Source organism: Bemisia tabaci, chromosome 5, assembly GCF_918797505.1.
Source record: "Bemisia tabaci chromosome 5, PGI_BMITA_v3".
Lineage (NCBI taxonomy): Eukaryota > Metazoa > Arthropoda > Insecta > Hemiptera > Aleyrodidae > Bemisia > Bemisia tabaci.
This window is the reverse complement of record NC_092797.1, coordinates 55814650-55835240: the sequence shown is the minus strand read 5'-3', so window position 1 is coordinate 55835240 and position 20591 is coordinate 55814650. Positions and strand designations below refer to the sequence as shown.

The 20591-nt window shown below is 40.2% G+C and overlaps 1 protein-coding gene across 1 annotated transcript; it reads left to right on the top strand.

The window, feature by feature from the left end:
* Positions 1–4607: 4607 nt before the first annotated feature.
* LOC109030925 (uncharacterized) lies at positions 4608–11447 on the top strand. The gene is made up of 2 exons (XM_019042159.2): positions 4608–7419; positions 8322–11447. The coding sequence occupies exons 1-2, from the start codon at positions 5807–5809 to the stop codon at positions 9241–9243; spliced, it is 2535 nt and encodes an 844-aa protein (XP_018897704.2). The 5' UTR covers positions 4608–5806; the 3' UTR covers positions 9244–11447.
* The last annotated feature ends 9144 nt before the right edge of the window (positions 11448–20591 follow it).

The following is a 20591-nucleotide window of genomic DNA, read 5'->3' as shown; positions in this document are numbered from 1 at the left end:
TCCAACTACCGCTCCCGATTAGAATGTAGAATTGGACGTATTTCTACCAAACAGAAATATGTGCACTAAGACATGAGCCCTGAGACCCTTAAAAATACATGAATCACAGGGCTCACGTTATAATACATATAGTTCCGTTCGGCAGAAATAGTCCAATTCTGAGAACAATTATCCAGGTAACTCGCCTCTTCGCCTCATTGTGCGCCCCTCGAATGGAATTCGGCAGAACTTTACTTCCTCGACATGATGACTAGATAATGATAGTGTGCTCTTAGTCATACTACTTCCTTGAAGCGAGTGATTAGCCGAGAACTTGTACTTACGAAATTCCTTTGAGCATATAATGCTTTGTTAGATTGTGATTTCGGCAAATTATTAGCTACCGTGGTTCCATGAAGGTAAAATCCTTACCTTGCGTTTTCTACGTACACTGAAAGAAAAAGGTGCTTGGCTCAAGCATGACGATTCTTGACTTTGCCGCCAATAATTTTTATTCCTTGATTTAAGCTGAATTGTTCTTGATCCAAGAAAAATAATGCTTGGGTTATGCAAAATAGTAATTTATATCGAGCAGCAAAATTCTTGATTTAAAAAAAAAAATACTTCTTGGCAGTTTTAAAATTCTTTTTTTCTTCAGTGCACAAGAGTATCCATAGATCGGAAGGTGGAGACAAAGAGCATCCTATTAACCAACAGGCTGATTATTGAAATTCATATATAGGCAAAGTGACAGACAAAAGACATGGAGAAAATGGAGCAATAGTAAAGGTTGAAACGTGTTTCGTAATATACTAAGGGGGAAAGTGATGAAGTGACTAAAGTGTCTCTCGTGAGTTTCGGTTTATATGTTAGTCTATTGCCCACCTGTTTTGTCTTTTGAATCCCCTGGTAAAAATTGGCAGTAGAATCTGTGTTCCAAAACACCATAGACCTAAAGCCGGCTGTAAGATTTTCAATAGCTTCTGTAGCCGGCTGTACAATTTCTAATGGCCTTTTATAGCCGATGGCGATTAAGCAACAGCCAGACGATAAAGTTTATGCTAAACGTTACTAAATACGGATACTAGGACTTAGTTAGTTTTTTGACTACCGCTCTCTTTTTGTGCCGTAGTATCTTGATTTAATTTGCGAGGAAAGCTCCGTACTTTTGAAGGATGCCTGCCATTCTTAATAAGTTGGAGCGCCTTCAATATCTCATGACACTGTGTAATACCTCTGATATGAAATAGTTGCTTCAGACGCCGTGGCACGCTGCGGCGCGGCGGGCGGGCAGAGAGTGCAAAACGCCGCAATGCTTGAAGTATCCCTGTTAGGTTTGTAGGCGCCAGTGCGTCGCCTCTCCGCTTTGTGTTATTAGGGCTCTAATATTTAATCTCGCAGAGGCAGCGTTTTTCAACTCATGATTTTGAAATGTTTGCACACTCTGTATGGACTATTCTCATTGTAATTGATGAAAAAAAATGTGGTTTAAAGGAAAGTATAATGTGTGTTTTGTAAATATCAATGTAGTTCCGTATCAAACTTAATGATTTCCAATGCACATGAATTTCTGCACAATTTCTTGTAGCCTTTTATAGCCAATGGCGATAAAGTGTAAAGCCCAGCGATAGGAACTATAGCCCGACTGTATACTTTTTTATAGCTTCGTATAGCCCGGCGATATGATTCGCTCAGCTTTCTACAGCCAGTTATATGATTTTCAATAGCCTCCTTTAGTCGGCTATAAGAATTCCTATGGTATTTTGAAACGCAGCTCTTATCGCCAATTTTTACCAGGGTCCACTTGCTTCCACCAATAGGACCGCTTCATTTTCTCTTCGTCTTCTTCGCCTTCCACTTTGTCCATCGATTTCAATGAGCAGCTCGCAGAACGCATTCTATATGAATGTGTAAACGTTTCTCTTGTATAAGGGAAAAATGTAGTGGGGGTGGTGTTCATCCTGAAAAATGCCAAATTGTAGTAAATATTTTCCAATTAAAAGTATGGTGGTTAGGTATTGAATACTTGTGCTGCCGTTTTTTCCAAGTCAAGACTGAGGAAATGCCTAAAACTATCCGCTGAATTCAATTGTCATTCCACACCTTGTCACAGCTCTTGAAAATAAATAATAAAAACAAAAATTTAAAAAAATAATGAACATAAAATATGTAAAATAAAAATGAATGAGCCAATAAAATATTGAGCTATAGAGAACCGTACGCAGAAAAAAAAGAATGCCTATCAGTACTGGGTTCCTGATTGCGTTTGATCACTAGGCAATCTAATAGCATTTTCTTCAGGATCCTAGCTTTTTTTACCCGGTCATTTTTATAACTTACCTGACTATGAAGTCTTGGCTGTCGAACAAAAATCTGCCGCCTCTGTTGCCTCAACACCTCAAAGAACAGCTCATCGGACCAATATACCGTGGTTTATTTATGACAGCGAGGCATGGGCAGCAATGGGAGGTTAAGAAAATAGAAGAGCTTTCATAATTTTGCTTATGCATCATGCGCATCCGCTAGGCACGAATAGTCGTATCCGAGCGCCGTTCTCCAGGAGCATTTTTGAAGGTTTTGTTCAAAGTCGCTCATATTATACAGCTCTTTTCGTTGGGTGAGAGAGACCCATAACGATGTCTGAAGTGCGAAACCACGTATATCTGTCTCCGAACTTCCTGTCATACTTCATTCTTTTTTCGTGGAAAATCAATCAATGTTATTTCTTGAAAACTTCCTTGTTTTTTAATTCCTCTTAGCATGCAGAATATTTTAAATAAATGTCAAGCTATATGGTTGACTTGTTTCTCTTTGAAAAATAAAATAGGACCACCAATTTTAAAATACCGTATTGGAGATACGTGATCTTGCACTTCGGCCATTGATATATGGTGATTAAAGAAGGACTCTGGGAGATCTCTAATGGAAAATCAAACAAAGGACATTTTTTTAGGAAGTCAAAATATTGAACTAAATAAGGTCAGAGATATACAAATAGATATTTATACGGAATTTGAATGGTTTGCCACTATGTGGGGAAAATAATTTACATAAAAAATATAAAAAAATTCATAACTTTAACAAATTTTATGGCTAGGCAAGGGTTTCATAAAAATGACCAACAAAAAGTTTTGCCCTCATAATCAAATCGTGGCAGAAGACAAAAAACGTCCGTACGATCGACGCGGGTTGTGCCATTTCCCGCTCAAAAACACCGCTTTTTTGCGCCAGACGCAGTCTAATACGTCGGTCGTAGAAAAACATGAGTGCAACGAGAGAGAAGCAGAATGGAAGAATAACGCATGAGGCGGGGAGCGGAGGAAGTAAAGTGAAAAATAAGAGTAAAAATAAAAATAATTGAGTTTGTTGCCCGGAGTCTTAAAAATTAAGTGCCAAGAGCGAGCGAGTTTGCTGTTACTTTAAAACGCACGACTTTTCTTGCAGCTCCGTTCGTTACATACAGCCAGGAAAAGAGGAGCTCTTGACATTATGTGCGACCAGATTTTATCCCAACAGAATCCGCTCTTCAGAATAATTTGTCTCGCTAAACTCGGGAGCCTCCAACTGAACATGTCATCATTGATCAAGTGTAGGTTCTTTAAACCCTTGTATTACTCGTATCAAGAGGTCTGATTCTCATTCGAGGGGCTCAGTGCATGAACAACTTGAGAACCGTTGTTCAGGGTGATTTTGCCCTCAAGTTTAAATTATTTTTCATAACATTTATCAAGTTACGTCAGAGTCTACTCTGATACTAAGAAAGGAATATGCTTTTCGAGCCTAAAGGTCTTTCCTAAAATAGCGTAACACTAAATTTTGGATATTTTTACTACTTTTGCTACTTTTTGTGACGCACCAGTTCTAGGAAATTTGGACTACATTTTGCAATTTATAGAAACTACAATTTCAGGCTCATCCAAGAAAGCTCCTGACCGTATGAGAAGCCTTATGGTATATATGCTGTTTTTAGTATGATCCAGAAATTGTAGTTCCTCACTGCAAAATGTAGTCCATTTAATCTTTTAACACGCATGATTCAGTTGCTTAGATCAAAAATTCTTGCATCGGCGGAACTAAGAAATTTTTGTGGGGAGGTCATAATGGAACCTCATGAAGGGCGGTCTGCAGGGGGCACTAAAAGTCACTCACAAGGGGAGATCTGTGGGACTTCTCAAGCGCCAAAGAAGGAAGCGGGGGATTCCCTTAGCTCCAAAGGGAGTCCAAGGGGTGGGGTGGTAGGGGGCGGCCTCCCTTGAATAACTATGAAAATGGAATCGTGTCAGGAGAAATTTTGACCTATTTTCACCGAAAAATTGATCCAAATACAATTTTAATGATGAAAGATGTGCTCTGCGGTTACTTAGAACAATCCTTCATGCTTCGAATGAGGGGCCAAGTAGATTTTTAGTAGGTAGGTCGCCCAATCTACCTTCTTCTCCCATATACCCCCTAATCTTGCAAAAAATTCATTCTGACTGATCATGAGTTGTCTCCAAAAATGACCAACTTATCCTTGAAATGCGGGAAAAAAACTCAATTCGAGGTAGAGCGGGGTTTCAAAATTATCGATCTCAATTCGTGGATTATCTTGACTGTTCACTCACGCTCTGACAGAAATAAGAGCCCCAGTAGACTCTTAATATAAGTTAAAACCGCTGATTGACATAAAATTGCCACGCGAGATAAGAGATTTTTACTTAGCACAGAAAACGAAGTGGTCGGAGTGGTCACCGAACACCTACGCAGTTCTGGATCGTGCTCCGACTGCACCCCCAAATCTCGCGATTAGCATCTGCTCCAGTCCAAGATTCGCGGATGCAATTTTAACTGAGATTATTGGGCAAGGTATCGGCAAGGTTATCCAAACAACCTCAAAAGATTGCACACTTGGCGGTTCCGTTGTCCAAATTGTTGTTCTATTCGGAGAAAGATGCACGCAGATTCACTCTCAATTTTCCGCGCTCGAGATCTTTCCGTCGAATTTTCACCTCTATTGTCTCGCGATCTTGTTCAGCGGTCGCTGTTTGACTATTCCAGCATCATACTTGTGATTCCGGCGAAGACTTGTGACTAAACAGCGACTTCCAAGTGAGGATTTTTGACGATTTCAAAAACTTCTGTGCAGAGTTCTCGTGGAGTGGCGAGGTGTGTAGTACCGGTGAAAAGTGGAAGAGTGACGTAGTAGTTCAGCGTTGGAAATTCAAACGATCTGTATTCTTGTCTGGCGGACTACAAATCCTCAGGATAACATAGCGCAATTGTTCAAAAACTGATAGTTTCTCGACAATACTACTTACAGTGTGTGCAAACGTGGTTGAACAAACGGTTTTCGCTGGTAAGATAAAAAATAAAGAAATGCCCGAAACTTGTTTTTAAAATGTTGGGTTCCTTGATATGGAGCGGAGTTCAACCCCGCGGTGAAAGTTTTTTCTAATGAACTTTAATTCCATTTTTCGAGTATTGAAAAAATACTGAGCTTCTTTCTCAGAAAATTTCGATAATTTTCTTACGTTTTTACAAAATAACAGCCTTAACAATGCGTCCTAACATTGCATAAAGGTGTGCTTCTAGTGAAAACAGCTAGCTACTCAAAATAATTATGTGCAGAACTTGCTCCAAGCTTCAAAAGTTAAAATAAAATTGCTTTAAGTGTGCGTCATTTTTGGAAACATTAATTTCCACCGTGGATTTTTCGTTGAGGGGAAGTGCCTGTAAAAATAATAAATAATTAATTAAAAAATAATGATCGAAATCGTTTTAAAAGAGACACTCCAGCATCAAGTTGCTTACATAAAATTAGCCTAATTTCGTCTCACACTAGTGTATCATGTCGAAATCAAACGCGCTTTTCAACGATCGGTTCAAAATGCGTTTATTTTTCCTGTTTCACGTGCTCCACATTTCTCTGTGCGTTGCCACCAGCAGCGACATAATTTCGAGTCAAAACGCAGTGCTGCCACGACAAACCCCAGAGTCAAAGACCCCACAACGAAAGAGCCGTTCAGAAGGGTCAGGGACCCCAAGTGATGCAACTTTCCATCTGGTCGACCGCACTGTTTACCCGAGTGGAGCTTCGTCCTCAAGTGGAGATCTCCGGTTCGCGGAAAGCGCCGACTCAACAAAGCAAGGCCAGTCCTTCACGCCGTCGCACCAGTCAAAACAAAACATTCCCAACGCTCTCAACTACGTGCGAAGAGAGAAGTACAACGCCGTGCCCATGATCTATCCTCAACCGCTTCGAGATGGTCATGCCAGCAAGTATGCTGCATATTCTAGTAGAAATGGTCGTGTTCCAGAATCCAGAATCCAAAATCCACATCCATCCAGTGACGTGATGGGTTTTTCTAGCCCACGGAGGCACCATGATCCCTCCAGTGTCTCCGCTGATTCGGACCCTGAGAGCTCGCCAGCAGGGACAATCAATGCCCCTGGAAATCCAAAATTCCTTGGCTCTGGTCGAAAAGACAACTCACTAGCGGAGGCAACGCATGACCATGCAGACACTGCAGGATCATCTGACTTAAAGAGCGAAGAAATCTCGTTAGCTAGGGCAATCTACGATTTCGAAAATCCTTCAGGAGCGACTTGCCCTAGTGGAAAAGAAAATTCCTTACTTGAAATATTGCATGATGTTGGAGATCCTAAAGGATTGTCTAGCCCCAGCAGCAAAGATAAATCGTTACCAGGGGCAGTTTATGACCTTGGAGACTTTCTTGGCTTATCAGAATCTCGGAGCAAAGATCCTGACCACGGGAACCCTTCAGATATCTACAAAAAATCTACACATAGTAGTTCATTAGAGCAAAATTCAGGAAGGTCAGCGGCGACGGGCGCTCAATCTGAGCAGACTACTCCAAAATTTAAGGAATATTTTCGAACTTCCAATCAGAAGGAGACTGAGGAGACTCAATTTTCCGTAAAATCATCGACGGATGTTCCACGTTTCGGCTTTCCTGTCCGAAGTCCCGGTCAGAATGTTAAACTGTCGACGAAAAACACACCGGTGAAAAATCTTCTTGAAGCAGTTTCACCAACTGGCTCAAAATTCAATGAAAACGCCGGTTTTGCGATGAAATTCTTGGAAACCGTGCCAAATTTCAGATCGGACCGAGTTCCGAAGTCCACACTTCATGACTCGATGGGTGACAAGTATCTCGAGCTACTGAAAAGTTTTGCTGAAAGTGCAAAATCAGAGGAATATCAAGAAGCTGTTGATAGTTACAACTTGAGTGAAGCACACATTGCAGCCGATCCTAGCTCACCGAGCCTCTTCTTAAAATCATCTCAACCTAGCGTAAACCATCAGAGCAATAATCAGGACCAGCCCATTGAAGTTCGAGACCTATTTCCCCGAAATTCAGTTGAAATTCGCAATAATCCCGTTCTAAGTAACGGCGAACCGTCTCAAGGATCGACAACTTCGGTGAAAACTCAAATCACGTAAGGAATAATTGGTTGAAGACCAATTTTTTTTATTTAAACAAAAATCTTTCTCATAAAATATTCTTAATCCAACTTTTGGAACGCAAACTACTCCATCACTGAAATTTTTCTTATTTTCAAACTTTTTAGGTTGTTATCCCTAGGGTTTTTTGTTTTATTTCATCATGGATTAGATCATTTAATTTATTGGTCGTCTCTCAGTTTTTTTAGAGAAAATATATAAGAGGCTATTTTCCAAACTTCCGTGTTCAAAAAATTTCGACTTTTTCATACATTGTCAGCAAATTTTCGGATAAAGAACACTATACGTCAAAAAATTCAAATTGGAGAAAATACTATTTAGAACGCTAATCTGTCATGTTTATGGTGCAAAATTACAGAGTATAATGCATTGTACGCCTTCTATTTACGCAAAAATGAACTAAATCGCTCTTTACTGATTTTTTGGGACAGGACAAAGTTGTATGTCAAAATTTTATAATCAACAAAAATTACTCTGCTGAAAAATATACCATCTTAAACTTTTAAGTCTCATTTCCCAAAAACAGTCAAAGTTTCCATTTTTAATGTAATGAAATGGTCTCATTTTCATAATTTTTTTAATGTTTCCACTTTACTTAAAAGTATCTGATACGATTGTGCCACCTGAGTTCACTAAATTTACTGCAGCTACAACAATTATTGTTGAGAAATATTAGTTTTCTTATCTTACTTTAGTTTAATGTGGAAAGTGAAACATAAACTAGCTCAAATCTTATGTTGATTTCGGTGCAAGTTGCGTTTTTAACATTGAAAGAAATGGGAAAACCAAGGAACTTGAGAATCAACCAAACTTCAGTGTACTTTTTTTTTCTTAGTGTAAGATATACTTGCCTTCAACTGTGTTATTTTTTCAACAGGTCACCAAGCTCAATCGGTCACCAAACCCTAGACGACCTTAGCGAGGAACTCGATTCCCGGTACCCGGACCAAATCCAGAAGCAGAAACGACAAGAACACTGGACCAATCCGGAAGCCCAAACCGACCTGGGGATCGCCAACTCCGTCCTACGTTCCGGAGAGCGGGAGATGCTCTCTGGCATATCCACCGTATCCGGAGCACCGATGATGGATGATGAGGCTTCGGTGGAAAACTACTCCTACGAGCGCCGCCCAGAAACTCACCGTCCAACGTTCGACGAGGGCCCGGGGTATCCACCCTCGGATAGGAGGGTGAGGTACGAGGTGCACGGAGATAGGGTGGTCGTCTACAAAGATGGACTAACCCCACTGTTGTCCGCGGTGTCCTCCGATGAGAGGGAGTCATTTCTCCGCTCGATGAACGGACCGCGATACTACTCGCCACCCACACCCGAAAGCCAGTTCGTAGTTCCGACCTACGAACCGGTTTCTGGTGAGACGGGGAACCGGTGGCTGCCCGGTGCGGTTTGGGATGATGATGAGGTTTACCTGCGGGCCGCGGGCGGGTACAGAGCCGCGTACCAGGAGGCGTGTCGCGCCGCCAAGGAGAATGCTCAGGCCGAGAAGAAGGTATCCAGGAAGAGGGGGAGGCAAAGGTCCGGGAAGAGGCCCAAGAAGGTCGGTGCCTCGCGGCGAAAGTTGGGTGAGAAGAAGTCGAGGGCGAAAAGCGCGGAGGAGGGATGTGATAAGTGTGAAAGGGGTGAGAAGGGTGAGAAGAGACAGAAAAGGCCTCGTGGGTTCTTAAGGGTGCTTGACGTCATCGGAAGGAGGCCGGATGATATTGTCGATCGGGTCATGAACCGCTCTTGGGATCGACTCTATCGTGGTCATAAAAATCGTTGGGATTACAACTCGAATTGACGGGCTTTGCTGCCGTGCTAAGGAAAAACGCCGTATGAACCTTCAGGCGTTAACGCGAATTTCTTGGTAAACTTATGAAAATGTTCCTCCAAATTTGTCTGGTAATTTTGTTCGCAATTTCACCTAAAGAATCTGAAAATTTAAAGGAAAAATTTTTTTTTCCTCAAAAATAAAAATTGTATCGAAGGAAATTTGGCAACTCTCAAATGTTCATACGACGTTCTTCCTTAGCACGGCAGTTTGATGGACTACTCTGCCGTGCTAAGGAAAAACGCCTTAAGAAAATTCGAGAGTTGCCGAATTTCCCCGGTTAAAACATGTCTTTTTGAGGAAGCTGGTCCATATTTGAGGGGCTTGGAGGACAAAGTGCATGAGTGCAGTTTTTGAAGAAATTGAGATAATAATGATATAAATCAAAACTACACTTGATGCACATTCTGTGAAAAATTTGCTCTCAAATTCCAATTTTTAAGTATCAAAAAGTCAGTTTGAACTGTTTTTCCGCCATAAGGATCCATGTAATTTCGAAACTTTAAACACTTATTCTCGAACTATCAAAAACTGAACTTAAGCGCCTTGTCTTCCAAGTCCCTCATTTTTCCTTGATACTATTGAATATTTTATATAAAATTGCGAGCAAAATTTTCTGATATATTCGGAGAAAAATATTCAAAATTCTTCCAGTAAATTTGCTTTTTATTGAAGGACATAGGGCAGCGTCCATAGGCTCATACAGCGTTTGGCAGTGCTTTGAGTCAGTTTTTTGTGTGATTCTGTTGCACTCTTTGATGTGATATAGGAAGATGTATGAAATGCTCGATTGCTGACAAATAGTGGGAGAAGAGGTTTTGTCAAATGCCTAGGAAAATAGTCAGATATTTTTCCTCAAATTGAAATTCTGATTATTTTGCTAATTTTTGAAGAACTAATGTATTGCTCGTGTAAGAAAGAAAGCTCTGTAAACATTTGCATCATACATTTTTAAAGGTTTCTAACTCCTGAACAAACATTTACATTGAAATTTGCAGCATATTGTAAAACACAGAATTTTTAAAATTTTAACATTCAAATATATGATGAGCATTTGAAGAGAAAGGCTCAAGGAGAGCTCGAGAGAGTATTTTCCTCGATAAAAAATTTATTTTTAAGAACAGTTTTGAATACAATCTCGTAAAAATTAAAAAAAAAATTCATGATTACATCTTCATCGCAAATAAAAAGGCTGAGACACTCTACCGTGTTTGCTAAGGAAAACGCCACATAAACGTTCTAAGATTGCAAAGTCTCTGCCAAAAAAGACCGGACTTCTTTGAAAATTCAATCACAATTTTCTTTTAAATTTTCACAGAATTGTATTCAGAGTTGTATATGAATTATCCGAAAATTTTTCAGAGAGAATTTCAAGAACTGCCCTGAAAAAAATCTCTCATCAAGGGAAATTTGGCAAAATTCAAACATTTCTACGGCGCAGCGTTTTTAATAGCACACCAGGTTTTTGAGACTTTACAAAAACGCAGAGTGAGTAGTGGCGCGCCATGGCTGAGTAGGCAACAATTCGTGCGCCAGAGAGGCAGTTTGCATATACGATAACTTGAAGACGCATCATGTTCTGAGATATTTCCACTGCTTCCAGATCTATGTTTTATGGCAGGAGCGGTCACTCTTCTATTATGTTACAGAGGCACTGAGCAAATTTTTTTAATAAGTTTTTATTTAAAGATAGTGAAACACGAGAAAAAGTTAAGCAACGTGTACTACAGTTATACTGATTCCGGTTAAAGCAGCTCAAATTCAAATATAACTATACACATTCATTAATACTTAAAGTTCCTAAATTTATATCAGTCAGCAGCAAAATATGTGTTGGGTCGATGGGTGTGACAAAAGTAAAACGACTTCATTGTCTTAAGAAAAGAAAATACCTACTTTTTTTATTATTTTTATGTAAATAACATTCTCTTTAATTTAGACGTATACACGGTTTTCTGTGAAATGGGTTTGTCACACGAGTATGAAGTTCTCTGTTTAAAAAATTCGTAAGATGTAATTTATTGTGTTGCATTTCAATCGTGGGACGTGAAATGGACACATTTCAAAAATTCGTGGATCGTATATTTATAGGTCAACTACTTGTGTTTAAGTTAGACGGTGTAAATATGTTTTAGCATTTAAAACTATTAAATTAAAATGTATTTCATAAACTATCACTTCGGTCTACTTACAATTACAAAAATTTCAAATGTATTGAGTTTGAAAAATATTTGAAGCCTCCCTATGATGCCATCTTAAAGGCCTTCTTAAACCATCCCTTAATCACGATGATGTAAACCATTCAGAGCCCTCTTCCAGTTCCTAAGGAGAGTAGCTCTCCAAAAATAATTATGAATACGACCCTTTAGGGTTCCAACGCTATCGTTAGACTCGTATTGTCAAGCTTTTCTTAGGCGAGAATTCAGAAAGCATATTGGGTTTTTCGTCGAGGATCATGGGGTCTTAAATTGACGAGGAAGCCTCACTAAAACTTCCCTAGAGCTATCCACGCGCCTTAACGGGTTGCGGGCATCGTCTAATTTAGGGGTTGATTACAGGATGACTAGGAGTGCGGCTCTAAGTCACCAATTTGGGTCACGTCGCCGAAATGGATTCAAGAGTTAAGTGTTCCTTCATACAAGGTGTATTTTATTTCCACCTCAAGTTACTTACAAGCGCCTGAATAATAAATGCACCGCTTAGAGTGGAGAGCCGGGGTGGATTTACGAAAATGGCTCCTGAAAGGGTGAGAAGGCGATACTTGCTCAGTCGGGTTAGTTTTCCGCCCTCGTTGCCTGTTGGAACCTCATTAATCACGCATTAAACTTACCCTTCACGCATGAGATTTAGTTGAAATTTCCATCCAGGAGGCATATCTCAGAGAAACTTTTGCAACTATTACATTGAGGTTGCATATGTTGGTGCAGATTGCAACTTTTAGTCAACATATTATTTGTTTCTCTTAAGGTGTCATTTAATTGAGGGGCTTGGAGGACAAAGCGCACAAGTGCAGTTTTTGCTATTTCAAAAAATACATGTTGAAAGTTTCAAAAGTACATGGAGCTTTATGGTGGAAAAACAGTTCAAACTGACTTTTTGATACTTAAAAATTGGGATTTGGGAGCAAATTTTTCTCAGAATTTGCATAAAGTATAGTTTCAATTGATATCATTATTATCTCAATTTTCTCAAAAACTGTACTCATGCACTTTGTCCTCCAAGCCTCTCAAAGTTTTCAAAGTAAACTTTCAAGAAAGTTTCAAAAGTACATGGAGCCTTATGACGGAAAGGAAGTTTGAACTCACCTTTTGATGCTTTAAAGTTGGATTTTAGTCGTGAATTGTTCATAGAGTATACTTTCAAACTAGTTTTCGATGAGTTCATGAATATCTCAATTTTTTTTCAAAAACTGCACTTATAAACTTTGCCATCCAAGCCCTTCAATTTTATCCATACAAAAACGAGTAGCATGCGGCACTTTTGAAGTATCTCAAAAAAATGTTTAGATTTACTCAATTTTAAGCAATTGCACCACATTCCTGCTATGAAATACCGAGATGTGTGCAATCAACAATACAAACGAATGTTGCAACTTCGTTCGACTTCATCGAGACAAGGTATGATTTTTTTATGTCTGGCTCATAAGATTAAGCAGTAATTTACAACAAATACCACAGGTTGCAATAAGTAAGCAATCTGACTTACCTAGAGAAACACATAGAAGAAAAGAGGAAGGTCCCTCACTCGATGTCAGTTTTTAAAGCAATGAAAAATTGCAAGAAGACGTGACCATTTTTCAGAAAAAATATATTTTTAATATTTCTTCTGTATATTTTCCTGGAAAAATGGTCCTATGGAAACCCGCAGAGAAACTCCCGTTGGGAAACCTTGCGGGCCACCACTGGCATTTCGAGATGGTTCCCATTTGGACCCATTGGCATTTCATGGATCCCATTGGATGGCCAGACTTTACGCAATTCTGTCTGGTCCAAAGTTTTTGTAGTCCATTTTTAAGTTTGTCGGATAGTTTTTTTTTGCAATGTTTTTTGAACCAATAGTTTACATAGTCCAATTACATGCAATGATATATGGGTGCTGAGATTTCGCCAAATAATGCGAGCCGGGTCAAACTGACCTAAGGATCGCTGAAAACACGTACTCCGTAGGTTTCATGGGGCCGGTACCAGTGCATCCGACCTTTAGATGTAGGTCTACAAATACAACTTGAAAAAAGAATAAGACATTAAATTGAAAAAAATAAGAAAAAAATCTAAATCAACACAGCCGAAGATAGATGATATGTTTTTGGGTCTGGTTTTTTTAAACTTTTCTCCCTAACCAGAGCGACAGTTTATTGGCAGCCTAGAGCTGAGCATCGTGAACTCACGCCTCACGGCATAGCGCCTTTAATTCTGCAGACGCAACGCAGGCATCAATCGAGAACGAATAGTTGTATCTCTGCGCCGTCATCGAAACGAGTCCTTCCTCTTACTCAATTTCCATGTTGTGATGGCTCCTTTGATCCTATATTTGTAGTGGTGTTTAAAAGGCTCCGTGAGCAATACAGTCAAAGTTTAACTTGAATTGCATTTGCTGGCCAAACTAAGCATCGGGTAAAAATAATTGGGTGAAGTGCCTAGCTGCCTCCCATTTAGTCCCTAAAGGTTCAGATCCATGGAGGATCAGATGCCATGAACCACCTATTGGTCTCCATTTTGATTTCGTGAATTCCATTAGGCGCCCATAGGAACCTGATGGGTCCTCATTGGAATCTAATGGGTTCCTTGGGTTATCGGGACCGTTCCCCAGGGTATTCAGCCTGTCTTTCTTCTTCTCATCCTCCCCTCTTCTTCTCTTCTCCCTATTCATCATCTTCTCCTTTTATTCTCTTCTTAATCCTCCCCTTCAGCAATTCCTTCTCATTTACTTTTACTTTTTCTCCCCTCCTCTGCGTCCTCTCCTTTTTTCGGTCTGTACTTTCACGCAGGAAGAATACAATTTCACCGGCTCCTCAAAAAAGAGGCAGTGAAGGGAGAAGAACTTCACTCACCCTTAGCCCTTACGCTACCACGCTACTAGGGTGGAAAGAAAGCAACAAAGGAGTGGAAAAAAACGAGAATCAGATCAAACCTCGTGTCTCATTGATTCGCCTCTCAAACGCTCACCGGAGGAAGTCTCCTAATAGACCCATGAAACAAAGCGAGTGTATCATTTTCGTACCCTCCCTCCGTTAGGTGGGGTGGGGAAGAGGGGGGATGTAGTCGAGTTTGAAAGGGGTCGGACGGAGGGGGCGGGGGTTATTAGAGGTTGGCAAAGTGAGGGGTCTGGGTCCAGGTTTATCTGCACACATTTGCACGATCATCGGCACTTCCAGCGCGGGCGCGCTCCGTGTTTAACTTTAAAGCTGCCTCGAAACCCTCAATTTCCTCGGCGTAATTGACTCAAATGATATGCTACATCCAGGTCGAGCCGGTTCCGATCACTTAACTAATGAGTGCCCTCGGCGTTGCGGCCGTCGCGCTTTCTTTTCCTTTCTCCGCCCCGAGTTTTCACCCTCGGGGAACGGGGTTGGATTTTCGGGGGAGGGCCGAGGGGTGGAGGCTCTGCCTTTCCGACTCGTCGCGGATTTTAAACTTCCCAGTTGTTAAACTCGGAGTTTCTTAGACAGAGGAGCGTGACGCAATTGAACCAATTATTTTCCAAATCACGTAAGAGCCAATCTCGATTTTCGTGGTAGATGGGTTGTTTCTTCATTGTTTTTTCTGGTATAGTCAATCATGTCTGATCTCAAAATAATTTTCTGTACGTATATACTTTTTTTGGAATTCGAAGATTGTCAACAAAGCGAATAAAACGGTTTTCCTTGTTTTTCTCGCATTCGCAATTTTTGCGCTTACGTGATTTGGAAAATAATCGGTGCAATTCACGGAAAACAGTCTGACAGCTTCAACATCATTCTTGGCTGATTTTGACATCAACCTGAAATTGACTACATTCTGCAAATGAACTACGGTTTTGGTTCATTTTAGAGAGAACATATTTGTAATTAGTTCCTCTATGCAGATAGGTATTTTTTCTAATGTATAAGCCAGAAATTGTGTTCCGCATCGCAAAATGTAGTCCAAATGTGGTTGACTGAATCGTGTATCTCTGGATGATAAAACGGAATTATTTACTGACACCAAAATTAGCCAGGAATGTTATAATTGAAATGATCATACTTTTTTCCGTGTGACACGCTTGTAAAGTTGAACAATGTATTTTTTTTTTTTTTTTTTTTTTTTTTTTTTTTTTTTTTTTTTTTTTTTTTTTTTTTTTTTTACAAAGCTACTAACAAAGTAGCATTATGGAAAATAACAATTTTAAAGAATTTTCAATGAAATTCAAGAGTATAACTTCGTAAATAGATCCTCCCAAGAGATAATAGATATTTGCCACCGCGAAAAATGAAAGTAAAAAAAGGAGGAAAAATTTGTATGATTTTGAGAGACTTCAAGGTAGGTGCAAACCTACTTCTAAGATTTTAAAATCTGCCATTTTTTCCCTTTTTTACACAAAAACAGCAATATAATGACCAACTGGTCCAATCTTCCTAGAGAAAGGGGAAAATGAAAAAAGGAACTAGAAGAAGAAGAAGATGAAGAAAAAGATCAAGAAAATATTTTCCCCAGAAGCAAATCATTGCAAGCCCTTGCAAGGGTATATTTCCTTAGAAATATAGTTAAATTTTAACTGAGATGCGTTAGAGTCCTCTCGTTGATGCCACGATGAGCATTTCCTTACATATCCCTCAATCACAGCTTAAACAAACAGCGTTTAGCAGGATGGAACCAAGCCACATCAACTTTTCCCTGGTAAAAATTGGCGATAAGAGCTGCGTTTCGAAATACCATAGGAATTCTTATAGCCGGCTAAAGAAGGCTACAGAAAATTATATAGCTGGCTGCAGAATGCGTAGAAAATCATATAGCCGGGCTATACGAAGCGATAAAAATTACGCAGCCGGGCTATAGTTCCTATCGCCGGGCTTTACACTTTATCTCTTGGCTGTTGCTTTTTCGTCATCGATTATAAAAAGCTATAAGAAATTGTGTAGAAATTCGTGTGCTTTGGAAATCATTAAGTTTGATACGGAACCACCTTAATATTTACAAAACACACATTATGTCTTCCTTTAATACATATTTTTTTCATAAATTAAAATGAGAATGATTCATACAGGATGTGCAAACATTTCAAAATCATGAGTTGAATAACGCTAACTCCGCCAGATTAAATATTAGAGCCCAACACAAAGCGGAGCGGCGACGCACTGGCGCCTACAAACCTAACAGGGATACTTCACGCATTGCGCAACGCGTGAAGTATCCCTGTTAGGTTTGTAGCCGCAACGGTGCTTGAAACAACTATTTCACACCAGAGGTATTGCACAGTATCATACGAAACTGAAGGCGCTCTAATTTATTAGGAATGGCAGGCATCCATCAAAAGTACGGAGCTTTCCTCGCAAAATAAATCAAGATACTACGGCCCAAAAAGAGAGCAGTAGTCCAAAAACTCACTAAGTCCTAGCATCCGTAATTAGTAACGTTTAGCATACACTTTATCGCCTAACTGTTGCTTAGTCGTCATCGGCTATAAAAAGCTATAAAAAATTGTGTAGCCGGCTATAGAAGCTATTGGAAATCTTACAGCCGGCTGTAGGTCTATGGTATTTTGGAGCACAGATTCTACTACCAATTTTACCATGGTTGCCAAATTTAACTGAAAAATTTTATTCCTTACTAGAGAACGTGTGTGCGGATTATTTTATAAATTTTGAAGAATTCGCTTTGTTCTATGTAGAAAATTTACTGAAATTTGCAGGCAAATCTGCACAACCGTTTTCATGTAAGAAATTAAATTGTCCGATTAAATTTGGCAACAGTGGATGTGGGTTGGTTCCTTTTTGCTTAAAGCAGTCCAACCCATATGTGTCCTCCAAGGAGAAGCTGTTTAAGGAGCAACTCTGCCGTGCTAAGGAAAAACGCCGTACGAACATTCAAGAGTTGCCAAAGTTCCTTCGATAAAATGTTTATTTTTGAAAAAAGTTGTGAATATATTCCCTTTAAATTTTCAGAATCCTTAGGTGAAATCGCGAACAAAATTACCTGACAAATTTGGAGGAAAATTTTCATAAGTATACCAGGAAATTCGCGTTTATCAAAGGAAATTTGGCAACGCCTGAAGGTTCATACAGCGTTTTTCCTTAGCATGGGAGGACTGTAAATCCAGTCCTGAGAGCAGAGTCGTCGAATCCTTTGGCGAATGGATTTTCCCTCGTTTTTTCCGCGGGAGCATTTTTGCGCGCAAGGGCCCCGGCCACGACCCCGGGCGGGGAAGAAACTAATTGCTTAACCCGGCGAGAATGGAGTCTTAGCCGGGGACTAGGCGACGCCGACACCGAAGCCGGGGCGCGTGAATTTCTTTGATACGTTTCCATAAGAGTAAGTTAAATTAGACGAGACTGCACTTAAACCTCAAAATGAGTTAAAATGTGCCTCCGCCCTCGCAGCTCGCTCGCGCGCTCCGAAAGGGCGCCCGAAGGGGGGGCGGAGTGCCGGGGGGGGGGGGGGTGGATTTCTTCTCGGAGCTCACTCGGCGCTCATGCTAAAACGCTCCGACAGAGCCGGAGTAATCTCGTTAAGTGTGCAACAAAATTGGTTTTCGAGAATCGGGCTTATGCCGGGGACGCACGGTAAACGGTGACGTAATAATGGTGACGTGAAGTTCCGCGAAAGGAGCCCTCGATACGGGGAGGAGGAGCACAGGACGTAAGGCAGGAAGCAGATCAAACTCGTCGCGAGACAATAATACTCGAGAGGGAAGCGAGGAATATGAAGAAATTGTATCGATTCCTCTTCCGTATCCGCCGCGGTCATGTCTAGTTTTCAATTTACTTATTTTCTCCGTCGCGCACGGCGGCCGGCGGACTCTCGAGTCGTGTTTCGCGGGGCTCTTAACTCCCGCAAATTTTAAGCCCGAGCCTCGTAGCCAACGCGTTTTCCTTCCCTTCCGCCTCTAGAACGGGTCGCTTCCAAACTTTTGCTCCAGTGAAACCAAGGCTTGTTTCTTACAGAGAATCCACTGTTGAAAATAATAATATCCATGGCGAAATTGCAGAACCACGCATCTCCATGCTGCCTTGCTAAGGAAGTACGCCGCATGAACATTCGAGAGTCGAATGCCAAATTTCCTTCGATAAGATGCTTATTTTTTAGGAAAGTCATGAATATTTTTCCTTTAAATTTTCACAATCTGTAGGCAAACTTGCGAACTAAATTATCTGAAAAATTGTGAGGAAAATATTCATAAATTTACCAGAAAATTCGCGTTTTATCAAAGGAAATTTGGCAAAGCCTAATGGCTCATACGGCAGCATTAATGCGACGTTGCAGACGACATATCATATTTTATTTTTTCTTTGGAAAACTAGTCACTGTGAAACCTTAGACAATTTCTAAATGTTTTCTTTCTGTTAGCAGAATTAACTGCATACATTTCAAGATATAAAGTTTGCTTCAATCGAAACAATAAAATAGGTGCGGGAACTTAAAACACTGCACTAGAAATACGTGGTTGCGCACTTCGGGCATCAATATCATACTTCGTCATTGATTCGTTGTTTATGAACCCAGTCTACCGGTGTTTCAATTTGGTGACTCTGAAGCCATTAGTAATCCCAGGAGTTTCTTCTACAAGCTCTGAGTCCTGCTTGAGCTGGGCTCTCTGGAATTTTTTCACTCTTCAGTGAAAAAAAATATTGAAATTGTCTTCACGATAAAAATTAGAAGTAGGTTACGTCATTGGCACAATTAACAAGGCTGGAATTAAGTTAAAAAGATACAAGCGGAGCGCCCCCAGAGAGTATTGCATGCGGCAAATACTAAGCGAATATCATTATAACGCTCGGATGCAACTATTCGAACTCCATGGATGTCCGTGTTGCATACGCATGAGAGTGAGGGCGTTTTGATTTTCTCGGCACCCACCGCTCCACCTGCAACATGATGCATGGCGATGCAACGGCGGGCAGTGCAGCGCTGCGAGGATCCGAAACGACAGACGCCAGAAATTGCTGTTTTGCGCAAAGTAACCTCCAAGAATACCTCCTGCCCCTTCCCCCTCCGGGACTTCATGACGCAAAGTTTTCAAAATAGTCCGTGTCACCAAAATTGCATCTTGGGCTATTGGTGCGAAAAGGTTGTGCCCTTTCTGGAGCTCTGAAATGCGCAAATTTCTTACGAAAATTTTGATTTTAGTAGTGAATTTTATACTCTTTTGGTGCGAGTATCGTGGTTTTTGAACCATATCCACAATGAGCGACTCCTTTTTTTTTGCAGGGTAGCATCGCAGCAATTCAATAGCGTAATAAATCATTAAAGAGATTGGGGAAAAGATCCTCACATTTCGAGAAAAGTTCAGTTCATTATATCAAATTAAAGCTTTTACTTGACGTAGTCTAATAAAAATTCGGATTATAGAATAAATCAAATTTCATGAAAATGTCATTAAATTATTACAGTTCAATGGAGAATTTTCATTTCAAAATGTTAGACGAGCTTATGACAAAATGTTGAACACATTTGAATAAAAATAGGCTTGATTAAAAATAGGCAAAAATAGTAAAAATGTGATTGGAATTTAATCAATCAGCAAAACAACATAAATTAACGGTTGGTCACCTCCGAGTTTTTTCTTCCTAGGAATATCGAATGGCTTTGCTGTAATTGAAACCCCGTTTCTGGAAGTCAATGATTCGCCTTCAAATGGTCGGGTATGCAAGATGACTGCCTTGACGCACGAATAGTGGTATCAGAATTTTGCATTACGTTTACGGATATTTTTGAAGGCGCTCTTCTTTCTCCATTGTGTATCTTGCCTTGTACAACGATGTTGACCAAAACGTTAATAATTTTGGGTTTTAAAATGGAGCCGCATATTTGAAAAATGCCGAGGAATATTATTTTGAAAAATTAATAAGATTATTTTTGGTCTCTACGTCTTTTTTGAAAGAAGAGAGCGCAGACGGCTGGATCAGATTGTGTAATTTAAGTCCGTTGGTTCGGTCATCGTATTCTGAAGTGAATCTGAAGGAGTTGCCTTTTATGAGATCGCATTTTACTCAAAAGCTGTTGTGAATTTAAAAAGTTTCCTACGAATAAAATGAGCTTTCGTTGATTAACTGTGAATAATCAAAATTGAAGAAAAGGTACTTTGTCCACTGGTCCATTAGGAAAGCGTAAAGCATGGATGGATGGAGCATCGATGACCAATTA

Bases quoted from the DNA above. Each gene is read 5' to 3' on its own strand.
- LOC109030925 (XM_019042159.2), top strand. From the start codon at position 5,807: ATGTCGAAATCAAACGCGCTTTTCAACGATCGGTTCAAAATGCGTTTA. The intron at 7,420-8,321 runs GTAAGGAATAAT...TTTTTTCAACAG, and splicing joins TCGGTGAAAACTCAAATCAC to GTCACCAAGCTCAATCGGTC.